Genomic DNA, 21,609 nt, shown 5'->3' on the forward strand with positions numbered 1-21,609 from the left:
GCGATCACTATTTTGCATGTTTGTATAAAACATGTAGATAGATGTTAATCAGCTATGCTTTTTTCCTTGAACTTTTCCCTGGATTTATACTGATATAAATTAGAGAAGAACTTAACTTGAGACAGGGAACTGACCCGAAGGGCAAAAGTTAGGACTGTCTGGCAGCAGGAAGGACTATTTCATAAGGCTTGCTGATTTCTTGCCTATTCTTTGTCAGCTGACTGTTCACTACACGTTTTCTTACAGTATCCTCTGAAAGATGCAGATTGGTTGCAACCAGTTATGGCACATCCTCTGTGATTTATTAGATGGGTTGGTCACAGAGAGCAGTGGATCTGATTTGGAGTTCTGCATTCCTGCCACATGGGACTACCCAACAAGATTAGTCAGAGAGGCTCGTGGCAGCTGTACCATTTCCCACGGGGAACAGCTGGTTTACTTAGCAGGTGACCTTACCTCCGCAATCCTGGTAATGGCTGACAGGTTCCTGCGGATTTGGAAGAGTCGCATGGGAGGAGCAGGTTTCTGACCTTCCTTCTTGGATGTCCCATCCTTGTAGACAGTAAGCGGATTGTTTTTGAACAAGCTCAGTAAATGTGTGGGCTCTTTGCCTTGGCTGACTCGGATCTGTACATACATAAAGAAATGCAATAAAAGAAACAAAAGGATACAAGTAGTTATTTTTGGTCTTCGTTGAACAGCATAGGGGATGTTAGCCAATAATGCTAAGTATGTTAGCAAGAATGAGAAGTGGCAAGCTGAGAAGATCTAAAAATATAGTTCCAGACACATTAAAGTTGGAGCATTTGTGAGATTTTTTTGTCAATCACTCTGACACAAAGACAAGATCCAAACTTCTAACATAATGTTTAGCTGATTAAAATGGCTGCTATCTACTGTAATAAGAAAATTACTCCTTTTTTCAAAAGAACTGTCATTTCACAGAGTTTTATAGAGTGACTTAATTCCCCTGAAAAACTACCTTGGAAGTTTAGGTGCCCTGTATTTAAGCAGAAAAGAACGGTTATTCATCCTGTTCATTATTTCTATGTGTATTTTAGCTGCAAGAGGATGAAAAAGGTGAGCGTAAATCTGTCTTGCAGAGGATAACATGGATGACAAAAAAGAACTTCCATTACAGATGAAAAAGATGTTATTGCCATCTCAGAACAACACTGAGCTACGAAGAATGACTGTTTTTAGGTTAATGTATGGTAAAAGTTGTTTGTACGCAACCATTTGGCCATCCTTTCTAACAGTACCACCCGCCAAGGTGGAGGGCTGCGACTTTGCTCCCAGGGATAAAGGGGAAAAAAGGGAATGAGGCATGCTGCGTAGCCAGGGGAGGAGGAGGAGTGGAGAGCCCCGGGCCTTCATCCCTGCCCGGTGAGGCTTGGGGCGGTGGTGGTTGTGCTGGGCAGTAGGAGCAGGGGCTGTCACTTGTCTCACCACAGGACAGACTGGTACAGTTGCCTGAGCAGGGTACCCTAGGACACGTACACTTGTAGGTGCCAAACTGCGGCAGGATTTTATGAATGAAAAAAAAACCCAAAAAACAAAACCCAAACACCACCAGACCCCCCTCCCCCAAACCTGCTGAGGGAAACATATTCCGGCAAAACACAACAGGTAGGGGAACGACTTTTTAGTAGTCATTTGTACTGTAGTGCCATCTAGTGATCACAAAATAGTACATGTAAACCTTTCAAATACTGCTTATAACAGACGTTAAGCACAGGTAATATATTCTAGGTAGCCATGTACATGCATATAAATGCACACATGCATATATACATATGCATGTATATATACAAATACATATATATATATGCACACACATACATCTATTCCTAAATTTGTTGCAGGCTAAACGTACTTTAAAGTATCATGTCCGTTGTAGTGAGACGGATCTCCTTCAGCTTTAATAAAAAGGCTTTTCAAGCACATTATTATTGCAGTTGTTAGTAGTAATATTATTATTACCGTAGTATTAGTATTGGCCTTAGTTATGAGGCAGGACCATATTAAGCTGAACTCTGTCCAAATATAGAACATGTGTTAGGAATGTTATAAAGAGTAATTACCTAGAAGTGTTCTAATCCTTCCTTAAATATCATTTCAATCATAAATCATAACTGATTAATAGCTAAAAATGTGACCTGCCATCTAAATTAACCATACCTTAGTGAGTGGGGAAGTCCTTTACTTTGATAATTAAGAAATGGGAAACAGAGAATTACCTCCTACTGCCTAGAAAATCTCTGTCTGTCCCTAGGCATCTTCCAGCTCTAGCCTTTCTGTGAAAAGAGGAGACCTCTCACCTCTCCACCTACCCACCACTCCTCACTAGGGATGAAAGGAGAGCACACATTCTAGTCACGCTAGGAGTAGCTCATCTCACGCCTTTTAGCTGCCAGTGTCCTGCGCCTTCCCTTGCACACCGCATTTCTGCAGGCGAGGACGTGTACCCTGCTTTTCACGGAGCTGCAGGCACTACGGGATGGGAAAACCCAAGTTCCATTCCTCACTATGGCAGGGACTCGCCAGACCCTGAGGCACAGCTCCTGCAGGCTCTCCCCTCCCGGCTGTCACGGGGCTGTCATGTCTCCCAGTCCTGGCCCTCTAAAAGTCAGGCGTCTTGCCTGGGCTAAACGTCACAGCTCCCTACATAAGCAAAAGGAGACAGGGGAGCTCACACAGAGCTATCGCCCTGTCAGCTCTGTCAGACACCTGCTTCACAGCGAGCTGGTGGATCTTATCCTTCAGTCTCCACTGACCACGTACAGAGTTTGTAAGGCTAGGCAGGACTAAAACCTAATTTTTAGACAGTGAAAGTTGAAGGAAAGAAAAGGTAGTTTCAGGCTGTGTTATATCTGTGTTCTTTTGGACATCTGCTCTCAGCAAGGATGATGCAAATGGGAAATCTCCAGTTACTTTTAAAGGAGCCCATGGTGCTTGGCTCGATACAGACCATGAGCAGTTGATATTCCCAGCCTTCACACGCTACCTTCTCCATTCAATTCTCCTTGACATCTGCATATAGAAATGTGCTGAGGGCTCCAGAGCTGGATGTAGGACTCCAGCTGGGGTCTCACCAGAGCAGAGGGGCAGAATCCCCTCCCCCAACCTGCTGGCCATGTTGCTTTTGATGCAGCCCAGGACATGGTTGGCTTTCTGGGCCGCAAGTGCACACTGTCAGCTCATGTCCAGCTTTTCATCCACCAGTACCCCCAAGTCCTTCTTGACAGAGCTGCTCTCAATCCCTTCATGCCCAGCCTGTATTGATAGCAGGGGTTGCCCCAGCCCAGGTGCAGGACCTTGCACTTGGCCTTGTTGAACCTCATGAGGTTCACACAGGTCCACCTGTCCAGCTTGTCCAGGTTCCTCTGGATGGCAACTTGTCCCTCACGTGTGTCAACTGCAGCACTCAGCTTGGTGTCATCTGCAAACCTGCTGAGGGTGCACTCGATCACACTGTGTCATCAACGAAGATATTAAACAGCACTGGTCCCATTATGGACCCCTGAGGGACACCGCTTGTCACCAATCTCCATCTGGACACTGAGCCGTTGACCGCTACTCTCTGGCTGCAACCTCCCAACCAATTCCTCATCTACCAAACAGTCCACCCATCAAATCCATATCCTCCAATTTAGAGAGAAAGACGTTGTGGGGGACCATGTCAAAGGCCTTACAGAATTCCAGACAGACGGCATCCCTAGCTCTTCCCTGGTCCACTGATGTAGTCACACCATCACAGAAAGCCACTGGGATGGTCAGGCAGGACTTGCCCTTGGTGAAGCCATGCTGGCTGTCTCGAATCACCTCCCTGTCCTCCATGTGCCTTAGCATGGCTTCTAGGAGGATCTGTTCCATGACCCTTCCAGGCACAGAGGTGAGGCTCACAGGTCGGTAATGCATGCTTTGTTGAATTTTATCCAAAAGACACCGACCTGCACAGCCTGATCATTCAATAACCGATCCAGCTGAACAGTCAGAAATGCAGACGCAGTCAGTTCATCTCTTGTAGCATGGGCTCCTTGCCTGAGGAAGACAAGGAGAAAGATAATTGTTAAGTCCAGTTTCAAAATAATCCAGAGCTTATACTGCATGACAAATGCACAGTAAACAACCTTGCATTTACATGTGGTTCTATTCAAAAGGACATAAAGTCAGCACAAAATAATATCGCTATGCTGGAGGTCTGTGTAAAGCCGACCAAACATACCATGTGTAAATGATCTGTCCTTTAGGGTAAGTGTAGAGGATAATGTAGCAGTCACCACCGTAGAACTGTCCATATGTCTCGGGTTCCACAGGAACTCTGCCGCTGCTTTCCACACGCCAGATCTGGGGAAACAGAGAAATCACTGGAGAATGCTGAACTTCAACCTGAGACTCTTCAAGAAGCAATTCATTGTGTCATCCTTTGTGTGGCCTTTGTTTCTGTTACCAAGTTTTATAGAATAAAACCAGGAAGGATTCTTCATGAAGTAGAGAGATACAGCCTGTGCCCACTGAATGAATGAATGAATGAATACATTCTTCATCAGCAAGCCACTGCAGTACCTTTTTCTTTGTCTTGATGTTTTAACGCCACATGATTAATGCCATAATGCTTTAACGCCATAATGCTATGCTGAACTTACATTCTTAACATCTTCAGATTGTAATATGTTATTATGAAACATTATGATTCATCATAGAACTATCATGTCATTTGGGAGGGGCACACTGTAGTCAGATAACACAGTTAGGCCAATTTCTTACTATTTGATTCATGACAGCCCAATTCCGTTAACAACTGCTCTCCAAGCACCTACTACTAAAATTATACAGCAAAAAAACCTTCACATCCAAGCCACTTTAGCTCAAGCCTACAGACCATCCCAAGTATGAGGTTGGAAACCTAGAAAATATACCAGTGAGACTGTAGGTATTTATCTTTCTCTTCCAGAATCCCAAGATACAGACCTGTATTCAACTGGTCGTACTGGTCAATGCCTAACCAGCCCTGTGTAGTCCAAAGACATTCCTGCAGTGGGATATGAATAGATCTAGAAAGACTGTACAGTCAGTCATCTTTTTCTCTCTAAATCCAGGCTACCTGAGAGACACGCTAGGGACAAAGAAAGTTCCTCTAGAAACCAGATTGGGATACACACATAAAGGCACAGAACAAATTTCTGACTCCAAGGGCAAGTTTTCCCATTCCAGATTTCAAGCTGATATGAGCTGGAATTTTTTCTTTAGGCTAAGAATCATGTTTAAAGCATATCTTTAAGAAGCATTGTGTAGAAGGGGAAATGTTTCTGGTGTTTGATTTCTATTGATGACTGGTACAACATATTTCATAACCACCAAACAAACGTGACCCAGCATACAGCTGACAAAGAGATTCACTTTCTGCTTCAAAGTAACTTGTCTGATGGTAGAAGTGACACAGCCACTAATGCAGTGTTACTCTACACAATAGTGTAAATGGCAAAACATAGAGTAGCAGCTTATCCCACAACAGAATAAGCGAGGTAGGCAGAATACAATTTAATACAACACAAGAATTACCTCCACTTTCCCTGAACCGTCATCTACCATGTTATGCTGGGCAGCCATTTGTGGAGACTCATGTAACTTGGTAGCATCAAATTCAATCTGCTCTATTTTAGCCACTCTCTCTGTGACATATACTTTGCCAAAGCCATCACTTTGATCTTTATCCTTCCAGTCTCTGAAAAATTGTTTGAAAATTGGTGTTTCACCTCCTTCGGGAAGCACTTGAATCTGAAATGAAGCAAGACACATGAAATGGAAGGAAAACAAAACGGGCACAGTTACTCAAACAGAAACTTTTCTGAATTATCTATTAGTGAAACATTGCCCTTATGTCTTATAATGCTCTAAAATATTTTTTTGCTGATTTAAAAACAAAGTCTTTAACAGAGCTCATGCTTTCCCGGTATCACCTCATAAATAGATCGCACCTGTGTGTTGGCAGGATAATTCATCTGCTGTATGAATTGTTCAGCATTCTTCATAGCAGCTTTTCTCTCTTGTGGGTTAGCATTTTTGCCTGGTTAAAACAGAAGGATAACAATACATGGGAAATGGCAATAAGCTCACAGAACCTCCAAAGACAAGATGTCCTTGAGCCAGGTTCTCTTTGACATTGATCCTGTCTCAATCTTGAACAAACACAAGTGCTGGACGTAGCATGAGCAACAAGATTCACACAAAGCTGAATGGCCATAACAGTACCTCCGTGGCTTTGAAAACAGTTAAAATAATTTTTTTTTTTTAAAAAAAAGGGGGCATTATTTTTTGCTTTGTGTGTGTGTTTCTGTCAAAAAATACTGTTCAGAATATCTGCGTGGTTCAAGGTACAAGAAGACCCTGGCTCTTTTCTCTGAATCTTCCCACTGGGCTGCAGTGTGGTAGATAAAGCTCCTGTCCAGGACTGCCTTCACTTCTTCAGGCAGTGCCACACTCCAGGTAAAAGAAAATCCCATTTTGTCTGGCTGGGGTGTGCAATTTACCACCACCTTTCTCCACCCATTGCTCCTTGTTTAGCTTTGCTCAGCGTTAGGCATCTCTGAAAGTCTCTGTGGGATGATATTGTGCATCTAGTCTGTGTCCCAGCTGGCTGCCAACGACTATACTTCTAAGACCTCTCAGTCTAATAAAATGCTCTGATAAGCTATTCATTGTATTCCATTTTGAATGAGACTATTAGCAAAGTAATTCACACTCCTCAGCTTAGTGATCTGAAGATTTCCAGCTGAGATGATAACTGCAGCCTCCCAGTGCAAGGGTGACACTCACACACTAATGGGGTTTTTCCACACATCATTGTTACCAACAGTAGCAAAATGAGGATGCACAGAGGAGCACACAGAGATGCATACAAAGGGCCTGAATTATATTTTATTTATTTTATGCCTGGCTTGTTTCTTCTAGGAGCTGTCAGGTAGAGAGTGAAAACCAGGAATCAGGGGGTCAGGCAGACCTTAGGCCATCTGAGCACAATGCTCCCAAAATGCTCTCTTTTAAAGGATGCTTCCCTAACCGCAAAGGAAGTTTTAAAACAAAATGCTTACAACACTTCCTGGACTGACTTCAGCAGTCTGACAACTGCATCAATTAATTATTTGCTATTGTACATGGTAAAAAGAAATGGAAATTCCACAGAATAATTAATACACTGTCTCAGACAAAAACCACAACAATCCAGCTACAAGGTGTCCAGACCTAATTCCCCAGCAGTACTCTTCTCCTGGGAAATGTTCAGTCAAAGCAATTGCAGACGCTCCTACAAGCATTGATGATACCACAGAGAAATATTCACAAGAAAAAAAGATGCATCAAAGTATCTGCAAGCTTATGTTTTTCATTGATGCCTGGGATACTCACCTTTCAATTTCACACCTCTGTGGAGCAATGTATGGAAATATAATACCTACCCATTATCAAACCTTCAGTGTCCAGATCTTGTCCCAGAAGATAGGGATTTGATGTCAATATACAGAATTTGTGGAATTCTTTATGTTTGCTTTGTAATGGCCGCTTAGATAAGCATTTAGGCACCCACGCTTACAGATACGTCAAAAATAGCCCGGATGCTTAGACAAGACTTGGTCTTGGGGCCTTTACCGAAGTGAGCAACCCTTGTCCACTGACTACACCAAGGAAGAACTTGTGTGCAAGGTGCTTTGTCCAGCCAGTATTAAATCCTTGCTAGTGTCCCGAGGGCGATGTGTCGACTCCTTACATATGTCTGCATCGCTTCTGCATTTGCAAGAAGTGATCTCTTACCTTTCCACACAAAGATCTTCCTTGCAGCACCGTTGTCCAAAATGAAGCACTCCTCAGACAAAAGCATAGCCATAGAGAAGGGGTTTTCCTCTGCTACCACGGACACCTTCATGGATCCACTTGCATCTGACACCTGAGAGAGCAATCATTTCAAATTTAGATCAACTCTGGATTTTAGAACCAAATTAATTTCTGTTCCCAAAATTACTATAAAAATCAGTCGCCATTCCTGTATAAACGGCTGTATGCAACTTGTGTGCTGCGGGAAAGTAAGGCAGGCTGACGATTTTTTTGTTGTTGCTTCACTTCATTTTACATCCAATAGAGGGAGACGTAGCGTTAATTTTAGTGAGTTCGTGGATCCCTGTCTCACGACTTCTTAAAATAAATTCGTTTTTCTTCTACTTTCAATTAAACTGCTGATTCAGTGGACACCTCAAAGGTAGAAATCCATACTTTCTTCAGCCCCTCCTGTATGCTCAGCTGAACCGGCAGAGTCCCTACGTGCCATCTTCTGCTACCAAGCAACCCGCACTGAAGCCAAAAGTACATGTACATGCTGAACAAGGACATCTGAAATTATAATAACATAGTCCTACACTGGTATTAACAAGTGAAATACCTACATTTATAACCTACAGTTCTTTAATTGGAAACTGTAATATAAGACCTGTTGCAGAATCTGCTTTGTAACCTCTGTCACCACTGTAAGTTCACGTAGACCTTTAAAACCTTTTAAAATTCACTTCTGCATGGCTGAAAAGACCAGTTATTACTACTGAAAGTAAGTTATTACTATTGCAATAATTTTTCTAGCAGTCTTTATTTCCTTTGATAATTAAATATTAATTTTAAATACACCATTATATCTTATGTTGTATATTACAGAAGCACAAGATGGAAATTACCACTGCATATAACAAATAAAAATCAACTATTTTACCTACCATGAGGGCTCACTATTGACCTGTCTCCTGACTTTGACACTCACTTGCAGCACATTTAAATTTAGCTAACAGAGCTTTGTTAGCAGGACCCGTGTACTTAGAGGAATTTATTAGATATCCATGGAATTTCCTGAGAGTTCTTAGGATTCGAAAACTCACTGCAAGCACTTTTCTCTTCTTTAGTATTGTCTTACTGCGGTGCTACTGATCATACATGCAGGCCTTCTTTTGCTTTTTTTTTCCTCTCTCCCCTAAAACTCTGCTATAAAGATAAATATGTGCCAGATTTTTTGGCAAGAATGGGATGATTAATGGGAACCAAACACAGCACATGGACAACGAGGACTAAAAACGGCCTTGTGACAATGATCATCTCCCATAGGATTCTTGTAAATGCCGGCCACACATACGGGCAGGGGAAGAATCACGTCAGGGGCAGGGAGAGAGGTGGCTCCATCCCGCTGTGGTCTGCGGGATGCAGGAGCTGCGGAGGGAGCGACTCACCCTCTCCCACACTTCACAGCAGCTTCGAAGCTACTGTAGATGGTACCTAAAAGGTCACACACATGGGGACCCAGTAGCACTTCGTGCTGTCAGAGTGCTGACGCCTGTCGACCAAACCCTTCTTGTTATGTGACTGTGGGGAAAAAAGTACACTGTATGCCAGAGAAAGATGCTTTTCTGTCACACGAGGCAATAGCATTGCACAAGCCAGAGCACAAAGCGCTGAAGAGAATGGTCCAGATCTCGATGCTAATGAGAGCTTGTAAAAAAAAACAAACCCCTCTTCCTGCAGTCTGCAGGAGAAAATAATACTTTTTTATTGGGAGGGGGAAGAATGGAGTCTTTTCTAGATTTCATTAAAAACATCCCCCTTTTCCAAATACTTTCTCACTTCTTTTCTCAAGCTGGAGAATATGAAAGACAGGGAATCTGTGTGGGGTAAAAAAAAAAAACAACAGAGAGAAAATACAGGCCTGAAAATAGTTTGGTTTTTTTCAGAAAAAGACATAGTTGTGTAGCCTTGTATATAGGTAAGATACTGTGCTGGTAATTTGAAGAACAAATTAAATACCTCTTCTAAGAAAGAACAGTAAGCCTAGCATGACGTGAGGAAAAACCATAATTTTGCTGAATGTAATCATAAAACTCTACTGATTTACATTGAGTAAATCTTTAATCCATTTTGTTTATAGGTAATTTTTCTGGCAGTGGCACTGTCCTAGTCAGTGTTTAGCTACTGCAGGTGAGGAAGGAGGAAAAGGGCATTGCAAAAGAAAGGAGTTTTGCATACAAATTCCTTTGGATTTATATAAAAAATATAACTTAACTGTACATCTGTCAAACTCTGCTAAGAATAACTAAATCATATATGACTACTAAAACTCACACTGTTAAAATGAAGACGACAGGAATTACAATTTGATTTAAGACGAGTTAATTCTTCTTTGACCTGCACTGAGTGGTTCATGAGGCCATGCTTAACTTGTTTCCTGAGTAAACAGGACTGTAATCCATTTTTTTTCCTCAAATTACCAGGGCTGTCTTGATTGACATCCTTTAAGAAACTTGTCTGTTGGCTGCAAATCAATTAACAGAACTGCAGTTCTGTAACTGAAGCCAGAACTCTATATCTGAGGGATGAATGAATGCTTGAATACTGTTGAGTATACCTAACTAAAATAAATAAGTTACTTACCATATACAGTTTAGCGCTTCTCCTGTTCGTAATATCGGCCAGCTCATCATCATCATCATCACAATCGGGAAGCTCTGGCTTGCTCCCTAAAACCTGTACAACAAGAGAATAACAAATTCAGTGCAGATAGAGAGTAGGTGCTCTACTATAAATATCTAAACACTGTAATGTGTTGTCCTAGTAGTTGATTAATTGGGATTATCTTTACATGTAATCCAATCTAAATCCAAACTCGTGGGTGACTTGTTCACAAACATACAGATAATTTTAAACAACTGTGCCAGATATCCAGCAGCTTTAGACCTACATGCCGTCTTTCCTGCAGGCCAACTTGTTGGTCATCTATAGACTATTATAGGAAATGATACATAGAGAAAAACTTCAAAGGTTACATATAAGCACAAATACACAGAACATAAAGGTTTATGTGATCCTATTCTACATGTGTGTTTATGTGCCTTTCTTCCCCTTTTCTTCCCAGTAACTTCTAAACTGTCAGCAAGCATGTCTTACAATTTTTGGAATGATATTACTCTCAAAATGTTTAACAACATTACATTAAAGCAGACAAAATTAAATATATGAGCTGAAATTATATTTTAAAATATTTCAATTGACAATACACAAAATCAGATTATAAACTCAAAAATCTTAACAATTACAGATTCCTAATCCCTTTTTAGAGGGGAAAAATTAGCTAAGGTCTTGAAAAAAAATTATGGGGTAAGAAAAACATATTCTTGCTCCACCACTGGAATATAAATTTTAATACTGTGATTGTTTTACATCGCAGTAGTTTTACAGCACAGGTAATGTTATAACAACTATCACTACACAAAATATACAGAGGTTCATCAAGAATATGTTTTGGTCAGGTAGTCTTTACCAGATCCTAGTTACCCTTTCTTAATGATCTTTCTTTAACGATTTATATATGACCAGATCCAAAATGTTACAAACAGAATATTACAGATTTCTATGAAATTATGCCCCAGAGTGAAGGTAGTAGTAATTGATATGTCTGAGGGAGTAAATATTAACATCAAGTACAAGGGCAGTGCCAGCCTTTCTACTGACACAGTGCATTTGCATATAACATGGACTCACATGCAAAAACACTGTAAATATTTGATAACAGGGAAGCCTGACAAAGCACACAGCTGCAAATAATTTGGAAAGAAAACAATATAGCCTAAATATTTGACATAAATCTGCCATCTGTGGAGTTTCCTGATCTGATAAAGCCAGTAAAATAGTAAAAAAAAAAGCCTTGTTAAGTGCAATTGCTGCAGTTTAAGCTAAAATATTTTACTTGTGACTCACTGAAGACAAGAAAGTAGTGCCCTGAATGTTAAAGAAAGATGTTACCAGTAGGTCTTCAGTAGCTATCAGCATTTCCTGAATTTACACTACATGGCTGCAGATTTACTAATGTATAGGTCAAGTAGGGCTAGATGTTCATAACAGAGTGCCACCATGCTGGGGAGTGGCTAACACAGTGGCCATATGTGGCATACTGGCACAAGGTTTCTGAAAATGCTTCCCTTCCCAGATTTTCACACTAACCAGCAGCCTACACACAAGCCACAGAGCACCAAGAATAAGGTTGTCTTTGTAATGCAAAGGTCAGAAAATTGCCAAATAACAGGAATGCATCTTTGCCTGAACAGACACTGAACAGCTTTGAGGGTTTTACGACATTTGACTTTCAGTAACAACTAAAAGGGTAAAAAAGTCCTGTTAATAAAAATTCCAGAAGCCCATACTCACTAGTTCTCTGCTTAATTAGGTATTTCCAGAAAAAAAAATACACAAAAAAATATAAACAAAAATTGTGATTCCTGATACAGTTAAAGTCAGCATTTTCCCTTGTTGTGCATACAGAACACCTGTGGGACCGCAATTATTTTGCATCTTTGTTGTAAGTCCCTTCAAGTGATATAAAATAAATTGCTCTTAAAATTTTCTGCTTGCCCAGGGGTCTTTGAAAACTATGCGAGTGCCACTGAATATTTTTAAACAAGGCTAAAAAGCACCCGTTGGTGTTTGTGGAAGCATCTTGACAGAAGCAGCCTCTGTATTCACAGCGCGCTCTAGGTGCTCCACTCTGGTGGCAATTAAACCAAGCAGCCTCTATAAAAATTGGACTTTAAAATTGGCCCCAGCAGAGTTTAGATTGCTGGCCTGACATGCTGGTGTCTTAAAACTGCATGTAGAAATGTTTTTCTGAACTAGATAGAGAATCATTGTCAGACTCCCTAAGCCTTATCTTAGGAAATCTCAGCTGGTCAGTACTGGCACAGAGAGAGGGGTCAAAACCTCTTTCGTGCAGATGCAGTCACAGGTATGAGATGAACTGCCCTGGAGAGGCCAGAGACCTTCTGGTTCTGGGGAAATCCATTCACAACTCACTAAAGAGCAGCTCACACAGTAGCTTCTCTGGCCAAAGCTAGCCCTGTGCTTCAGCACAGGTGAGCCAAAAAGGAACATTACTCATTTCTGTAACTCTTCTGCCATTCCTCAGAGGAGCCCAAAAATAAACAGAGGAGGGTCTTGAGGGTGCTCCCTTCTCCTGCATTTGAAGTCACAGTTGCTTGTAGATCCTGGCATTTTGATCACCCATGTTAAGAAGGGACAAGATGTGCTTCTCCTTCTACCAGATAAGAAAATCCAGGACTTGTGAGGAGGTCTGTGCAGTCAACACAGTCGTTAGAACAAGCCTAGAGCTGAATCACTAACGGGTATGTATACCTCTGCCTGCTGGTATCAAAACCAGAAGATGATAGAAGGTTAAAATGACCTAAGGCATGTGAAGACAGACACCAGTTGTGAAGAGAGGCAGCATGCACTATATTTACTCCATACATGAAGTCAGACAGTATGAAATAAATATAGTCAGTACACTTTTGTATTGCTAGGAGCAACTTCTGTCATTACCAACACGTATTAATTTCAGCCAGCTTGTTTTATAGACTGGAGGATAAGACAGATCATGGAAGGAAAAATTCTATGCTTAAACAGAAAGCAATCTATGCTGAAAAAAATGTTAAGTTCTGTCCCTAAGGAATGCCTTCCAGAGAAGTTTTCTCTCCTACTTCTATGGCAAACTCCTGTGCTACGGCCGAGTCCACATGCAGCCAGACATATGCCTGGATGTTATGACAACTGATAATTTTATCAATAAGATTACAAAGTGTGTATTGAACAACAGCTGACTGCTATGCTGGAATTGGGTTGTATCACTACCTAAGCATCTGGCTGGCTGAGTTGCAGCTCTCCAGGAGACCTCAACTTTATACAGATAATTCTCAGGCGATGCATCAAACAGAAAACAACCATGCCAGCTGAGACTATAGTCACAGCCTCCCACAGCTTTTCAGCTCGGTTCCCTAATAAAATGACTTAAACCAACAGACAGTTTAAAGGACATTGAGCCTTCTGATTCTTATCTACACATACTCTTGGTTTCACACAGATCCTATGGTAGCTATCTACACAGGACCTTGCTCATGAAACTCTCCCTATACAGACACCCATGCTGCTCCACTGGGTCTTTGCGTCTTACGACCCAGTACCAACAGCCCTAGGCTGGCTCTCCTGGGCTGCTTGAAGTTTGAGACCCTGACTCACAAACCTGCCAAGAATTCAGACCCACAAATCCACCCTACATACCTGAAAATTGCAGTGCTCTCTTGGGGACATAGAACAGCCTAGGTGCACTTTTGCCCAGACATCCAACCATATTGGCAACTTCAAACCATACCTTTCATAAATACACAGCTGCACACATAGGTTTTGAAACCACTTTCTAAATCATTATTATTATTATTTACTGAAGTAGAAATAATCTAAAGAATTATTAGGGGCCCTGAAAGTATACCCGTGCCCCAGCTTCTTCATTCTTTGGGCATAGCATCTTTCTTTGCAGCTGCTGATTTCCAAAGCACAGAGAGTCATCATATCCCTTCATCTTATCTGCCATTGACAGATTAAGGTGTCATATCACCCCCACTCTCTGTTGCTCCACCACAGGGTGATGCTTATCCTCTCTCCACCATTGGTTCCTGCGTGCAGGTTTATCAGAGTTCTGGAGAAAAGCATGAGCAACCCTGGCCTCAGCAAAAGCGCACACAGGCGCCATGCCGCTGTCCTGCGGTGACTGCCCGTGTGCACACTCTAACCTCACCATATAGGGGAGGCCGTTGAACCACTCAAGGCTTAATCTGCTTCACAGCTATTTCTGAACAAGACATGCCCATAGCTGGCTCCAGCAGAGCCTACCTTGCTTTACGTGGCTGTAGCTTAATGGCAGCTCACCTCTCAATGAGACCATCAGACTGCCAAGCTAGCGTTGTTTCAGCAAAAGTATTCATTAACTTCACACCTTTGGATCTTGTCTGTGGACGGGTGTAACAGGAGGTCAATTTGCATTAATTTTAAAAGTTTGAAGTTTTCAAATTCTGTTAAACCTCTGTGTTGATACTCTTAGGCTAGCACAAGAATACTGTTCTGGAAACCAACAGAACTTCAGTTCCTCTATAACAACTGCCCAAGTTCCCTCTTATCTCATGGTAAACACAATGTAGCTTATCCTGCCTACAAAACCATAATCCCCTTTCATATTCTCATGTGCACAAGCTCTTCTGTGTAAATATCTGCACCCCCTCAGAGAAGTGCAAAATACAGAGCCAAAGCTTTTACTGACAAGTGGAATTCCACTCCGTTGCTTTTAAAAAAGAATAGAAGAAATCACAGACAAAAGGTTCCTAATCTGTAGGAATGTGACAAGGTAAATAATTTAAAATAAACTAATCAAAAGAAGAAATCTAGCAAACACTGTCTTCATAACTGGAGAAGCCAGCTCTGAATCACAAAATAGTTTATATTGATTTAATGGGAGTGAGAAGTTTAAAGAGTTCAATGAGGCTGAAAATCCAACTAGGAAAACAATACTTAACGAACACATCAGATGAAGGCTAATTAAGAGAGAAAAACAGTTTTGTACAGTTTAACCTGTGTACACTAGCACTGTGTTTGTGTTGCTTCTTACTCTACACAGTTTAGGTTAGGTTTCTGGATCTGAAACTGAACTATTTGTTGTAGCTGTGATCCCAAGTGTCAGATCTCGAAAACACTCAAATTCCCCTCTTTGTATGCTAAGAGCAATAAAAAGAAAAGCAAGACATTTACATAGCTTAGAGCTGTCTTGTGGGCCTGACATTTTATTACTTAATGCTTTTGGAAATCAACAGGAATCGTAGCTCATCATTTACTTTCTTGCACACTCTGACATAAGCAAGCATATCCTGCTCCTGCAAACTCGAGGTACACATGTAGGCTCTGACAGAGAATAAATCCTCTACGCAGGTCAATAGGTCTGAACTATAGTCACAACGTGAACTCATTGGTAGATAAAGGCCTAGATTTTTATTAGCCTTCAAAGCAGAGAAGAATATTACCAGGAACTTCTCTCTGAAATAAATATTGCCTCAAGTATCTACTCCAGTAGTCAGTAAGTGAAAAAAATCCAGCAGAGAGAGGAAGGGAAGAACACATGCCAGCTAGTGACCACCTGGCTGGCCCTGGGTGCCAGTGCAGACACACACCCAGAGGATCATCACACAAAGGTGGCTTTAGGGCTTCACTGCTAAAGTAACTAGCCACAGTTTCGTTTCTTACCATTTTGGCTTACTGGTTCTTCTGCCTGAGCACAACCACTGCAGAGGATATTCTGGTCCAGACAAAAATGGATTTTGACATTGGCCAGATTATGAATAACCAAATAGGATTATGAATAGTCAAATATGCTTATTTCGTACAATCATAGAATGGTTTGGGTTGGAATAGACCTTAAAGATCATCTAGTTCCAACCCCCCTGCCGTGAGCAGGGACACCTTCCACTAGACCAAGTTACTCAAAGCCCCATCCAACCTGGCCTTGAACACTTCCAGGGAGGGGGCATCCACAGCTTCTCTGGGCAACCTGTTCCACTGCCTCACCACCCTCATAGGAAAGAATTTCTTTCTTATATCTAATCTAAATCTACCTTCTTTTAGTTTAAAGCCATGACCCCTTGTCCTATGAGTAATCACCCCTACATCTTTTTTGCATTTATACTAATCCTTTCTTCCTCATATTTTTAATCTTACTTCTTTGTTACATCCTTCTCTGATACCAGCAGAAATATTAGAAATGAGACCCAAATCTTTCAGAGACTTGCACATGTGCTTGAGATGCCTGGTCTTCTGCTTTATTGGGACATAAAGTTAGGCACACACTGAAGTCTTTGTAGCTTTGCAGATTTTGGTTTGAAAACCTTGTGGATAAAAAAACTTATGTGCTGCATGACAGTGCATGCTTAAGTGTTGGAAAATAACAGAAATAAATCAGTAAGTAATGCCAACAGGGAGCCTCAGACGCAAGGAATATTCCTCTGCTAAAATCCACAAAACTCCCAGCTTTTTTCTCCTTCAGTGCCTCCACTTTTGCAGCAGGGCCTCTGCAGTGCTACCACACAGGTGGGTCCCAAGGCTGTGGCAGGCTGGACCATGCCAACATTGGGGTAAAAAGAGGAATGTGCCAAATACCCTGAGAAGCCTGAAGCAGCAGGGAATGAGCTGGAGGCAGCAGGAGGTGATGGGCAGCCAGCGACCCTGCTAGAACACCAGTCTTCCCAGGGGATCTATTGCAGCTGGAGGCAGAGGCAGGCAGCCGTGATACACAGCAGCATGAGGAGCTGCAGCAAAGTGTTCCACCACTCTGCCCATGAGGTGGGAAATTGGAAAAAGCTACTCAAGGCACCGAGATGTCTTCCAGGTGCACCACTGGCTGTATTCACAAGATCAGAATTTCCAGTCCCATACAGCCTAATAGATCAGGTGTCCCAGGGGATCCTCTCTGGTATGACACCCAAACTCTTGCATCCAAGACAGAGCACCGATGTGGACTCTAATGTTTAAGAAAGCAAATCAGAGAGTTTTTGCATAGATTTTCTCTAATGCCTCCTGTTGAATCTTGAAATAAATTAAATATTTATTAGGTCAGACAAAGAGAAAGAGCAAGAATGTTCCTTTCATCTGGTTGTACAGGAGATGCATCCTGCTTAGCTCTTTGAAAAACATTTCGTCCTGCTAGTTTAGGTGCCCTCCACTAACTGATTGCTATTTTTAAGTTCCTGCACCTCCTCAAAATTTGTTTAAAGGGGACAGTACTTTCAAAGGGGCTATGATTTACAGCTCTTAGAAGTTACGCCACTGATTACTCCAATATTTAAATCCATCTTATGTAATTTTATCTATCTCTTGTTTTGACAGGCAAAGCCAGGTAGTATCAAAGTCATAGGCAGTTACATAAGCAAAGGACCTGGCCCTAATAACCTGCTTTGCAGTAAATACAATAATTATATTTACATATTTCTTCAGCATTACACACTTGGTGGTGGTGGAAATACTGAACTAATCCCACAACACATAGAACACTTTCTTCTACACTGCTGCTCTTCACCTTTACCCAGGTGCGAGAGGATTTTTACTGTAGTGTTATATGGCCCGGATAGAGAACAGCAGTCGGTGCACACGCAGACTTCACTGAAAAATGACCGACAAAGTTTTCCTCCCTGAGCCCTTCCTGCACTGCAGAACTTTCACTTAAGAAAATTCAAAGGCAACCTTGAGCAGAGATCTCTTGAGAGTTGCTCTGCACACAGACTAGGATGAGGCAGAGAAAAAGGAAGAAAATAAAAAAAATCCTTTCAAGGTGCATTTTTCTCAGGGAGACACTAGATTCCAGGAAGAGCTTTTTATACAGCAAGGAAACTCTGCCCTTTCAGTTCTTCTCCATGAAATCCGCCTGTTGCTAAAAAGTACATGGAAATAATTGCTAACAACTCCACATGAAGATAACTGCTAAAAACTCTTTTTCTTTGGCCTTGTCTTCTTAATTATGCTCATTTAATAACTGAAAATTATAGCAGCTTTTCATCAATAGATTTCTTGATAGTCTACCACAGAAAGGAAAAAAAGTAATTACAAAGTCCATTAATAGCCTAACATATAATTATAAGATTATAATTGACTAACGTGGTAACCCTGCAAGCACTACGGCTGCTGAAGAAGAAAACATAACAAAGATGAGTGGTTTTCTCACCCACAAGAATGCAAACGAAACACGTTATAATTTAATTGCAAGCACTTCCAGAAATTCATTATGATTTTAGAAATTCACTAAACTACCTAGTATAGAAGCATCTTTCCTAGCATAAGAAATTAGGTTTTCAACCATCTATTATTAGAGCTGTTCATAAACAATTTAGTTCATGCCATGCAGTACAATACTGCTGAATATTTTCTGAAGTAAAATTTCTAATGCAGGCACTGAAATTCTTATTTAGAGACTTAATTAAAAGCCTGAGTTTCAGATGTACTTGCCACCTGCAGCTCCTATGCAGTTCCCTGTCATTTAAGTACCTGGCTTCAGGCAGCCAAGATTGGAAACTGCAGCTTGAAGAACATTATGGGTAACTCATAATGTTGCTGAAGGGTCCTCCTTACCAGCCTCTGCCATCCTTGGGCAAAACCCCTGCTGATTTTCTACCTGGGCCTGCGGAAGACACTGGGCCAAACGCTCAGCTGGTGCAAAGCAGCTAAACTACACTGAAATCCAAGCCATGGGTGTTTTGCCTCAGTACAGGTTGCATAATTAAGTCCTTTAAATGGAAATTTGCATCAAGAAAAAGGACTGTCCTTAATGAAGGAGGTACACTCAGTAATTAGAAAGAAAACAGGTTGCCCAGTTTTGACAGCTTGAAACTGGCTCCTTGCAGAGCAAGGGGTTTGTACTTTGTATTTGCATTCATAGGCCATCAAAAATTTTAATTCAACAGTGCGATGATTAATAAACTACCACTCCTGAGACAGGACAGATGTTGCTGTGAAACGTGCACGAGCATGTGTAGTATTTTTCCCCCCGGACTATTTTGTGTTCGTATCCTACAAACTCTTACTGTTCAAAACATGAAGACACAAGTTGTGTTCTTGCTGACACCTGCACATATGCAAAACCATTCCAGCGAAGAAGTGCACTTGTTTTCCTGAGGGATAAATCTGACCCATAATTTCAAAGCAGCCCAAGAAAGCTGTCTGTTCATCCAAGTAGCTTATGCAACTACAGCTAGTAACTACGTCTAGTAGTTTTGCTATTTTCTTCCCATTAGCTTTCTTGAGTCTTTGCATTCTCATGAGAATGTAGTTAACTTCTCTGTGTGTGTTTGACTCAGGTCTTTGCACTGGGAACTGGGACAATTTCCATTGTCCTCACCCCTCTCTCAATGCATTATTTTTTCTCTGTATGTGACTGTTCAATACTGCCTCCGCCCTGGGACTGAAATTAATTTCTAGTCTTTATTTCGCAAACCTCCCTGGAAGCTTGTCCATTTTTTTCCAACTGTCTCGATTTAGATAATAAAAGATACTACTTTAGCTTACATATTCCCAAAGCCATGCATATTTTGGCCTCGTGTGACTTCATTAGTGTATTTCCATATTGGGCATTTTCTTGCTAGTGAACAGGTCAGGCTGGACCATAATAGTTACATGCAATCCACAGCGTATGAATTCACAGCATTTCAGTAAAACTGTGTACAAGCTACACGATTAAACAATTATTTAATCCCTAACAAATGCCTGGAATTTGATTACCCCTCCTCCTCTTCCTCCTGCATCGCCCTCACCCCTCCTGTTCCTTCACCCCTCTGTATACAAAACAAATAAACCTCTCCTTAGCATGACTTGACCTCATAACACAACCAAAAGCAAGGGAACAAGAAGAAATGCAAATGTCATGAGAGCAGCAATAGCAATTTTTGCTTTTACACAGATGTGATAGCAGATCCTACTCTTGCTGGCCCTGGGAAAGAAGCAGGTACCAAACCGGTGGAGCATGTGCTGCTCTTCGAGCCTTATGCAATGATCCATGTGACAGGACCAGAGGCTGCAGGAACCTGCCTAGCTCCTTCAGAGAAGCATGCCCTCGCACTGTCAAATTCATTTATGTCAGTTGTAAGACACAGCAAGCCTTAGTCTATCCCAATTACCTCACTGTGTTCCATGCTGCCCTTGGAAATTATCTTTGTTCTGCAGCAAATAATTTTTAGGGGCTTCAATTTAACAAGAAAGGAGGGGGTGGTCCTGCTATTCTGTCCATATGCCCAAACACCTACCCAGCTAATTTAAGGTTTACTGGAGCTTGACATTGTGGTGATGGTGGCATGATTTGGGTCCCCAGAGAAGCACCCTCTGTAACCTGCATTTGCGATGGGCACTTCTCAGTTTCTGCACTCTTGAGATTTTACCCACATGACTGAGTGAGCACTGTGTAGCGGTACCAGTCCCTTTCCAGTTACAGAGGTGGAGAGGTGTGACTGCCTGTAAAATGATCAAGCCATTCCCATACCTCCACGTGTAGTATTTATTCACATCACATGCAAAACCAATCATCACTGAACACAATGGCATTCAGGAATTCTCAGGATTAAGCATTTCTTATGAGTTCAAAAGAAAAAGGAGCGAAGGGAAAGGATGCATTATCAGAAAGGAGGAAGAGGTTCCTTCTGTTGCTCAACATGTGAACAAACATAAAGTAAGTAAATATTTAAACAAATGTTTTATGAGAAGTGTTGCAAGACCACTAGAACTCTAGCAAAACCAGGCCCACAACAATTGCAAATGCTGTGTAAATGAGAGTTGTGAAAGGAGGTTGTAGTGAGGCAGGTGTTGGTCTCTTCTCCCAGGTAACTAGTGATAGGATGAGTGGCAATGGCCTCAAGTTGCATCAGGGGAGGTTTGTATTGGTTATTAGGAAAAATTTCTTTACTGAAAGAGTGGTCAGGCACTGGAACAGGCTGCCCAGGGAGGTGGTTGAGTCCTCATCCCTGGAGGTGTTCAAAAAAATGTGTAGATGTGGCACTTCAGGACATGGTTTAGTAGGCACCATGGTGTTGGGGTCACAGTTGGACTCGATCTTATAGGTCTTTTCCAACCTATGATTCTATGATTCTAAGATGCGTACTAACATGATCCTTCATTTTCTTGTGGTTTTACACCTCAGCAGTCACGCTGGGCACAAACTGAAGCACAGGAAGTTCCGTCTGAACATGG

The 21,609-nt window shown here is 41.6% G+C and overlaps 1 protein-coding gene across 1 annotated transcript in view; it reads right to left on the reverse strand.

The window, feature by feature from the left end:
- SCIN (scinderin) overlaps window positions 1-21,609 on the reverse strand; it is a 52,513-nt gene that overhangs the window by 6,601 nt on the left and 24,303 nt on the right. Inside the window, exons 5-11 of the mRNA XM_075419251.1 lie at window positions 10,456-10,548; window positions 7,810-7,942; window positions 5,982-6,070; window positions 5,566-5,781; window positions 4,229-4,350; window positions 3,954-4,044; window positions 457-627 (exon numbers count right to left, since the gene is read on the reverse strand). Of these exons, the coding sequence (XP_075275366.1) occupies window positions 457-627; window positions 3,954-4,044; window positions 4,229-4,350; window positions 5,566-5,781; window positions 5,982-6,070; window positions 7,810-7,942; window positions 10,456-10,548 (915 nt within the window). The remainder of the gene's footprint in view (window positions 1-456; window positions 628-3,953; window positions 4,045-4,228; window positions 4,351-5,565; window positions 5,782-5,981; window positions 6,071-7,809; window positions 7,943-10,455; window positions 10,549-21,609) is intronic.

Source organism: Opisthocomus hoazin, chromosome 4, assembly GCF_030867145.1.
Source record: "Opisthocomus hoazin isolate bOpiHoa1 chromosome 4, bOpiHoa1.hap1, whole genome shotgun sequence".
Lineage (NCBI taxonomy): Eukaryota > Metazoa > Chordata > Aves > Opisthocomiformes > Opisthocomidae > Opisthocomus > Opisthocomus hoazin.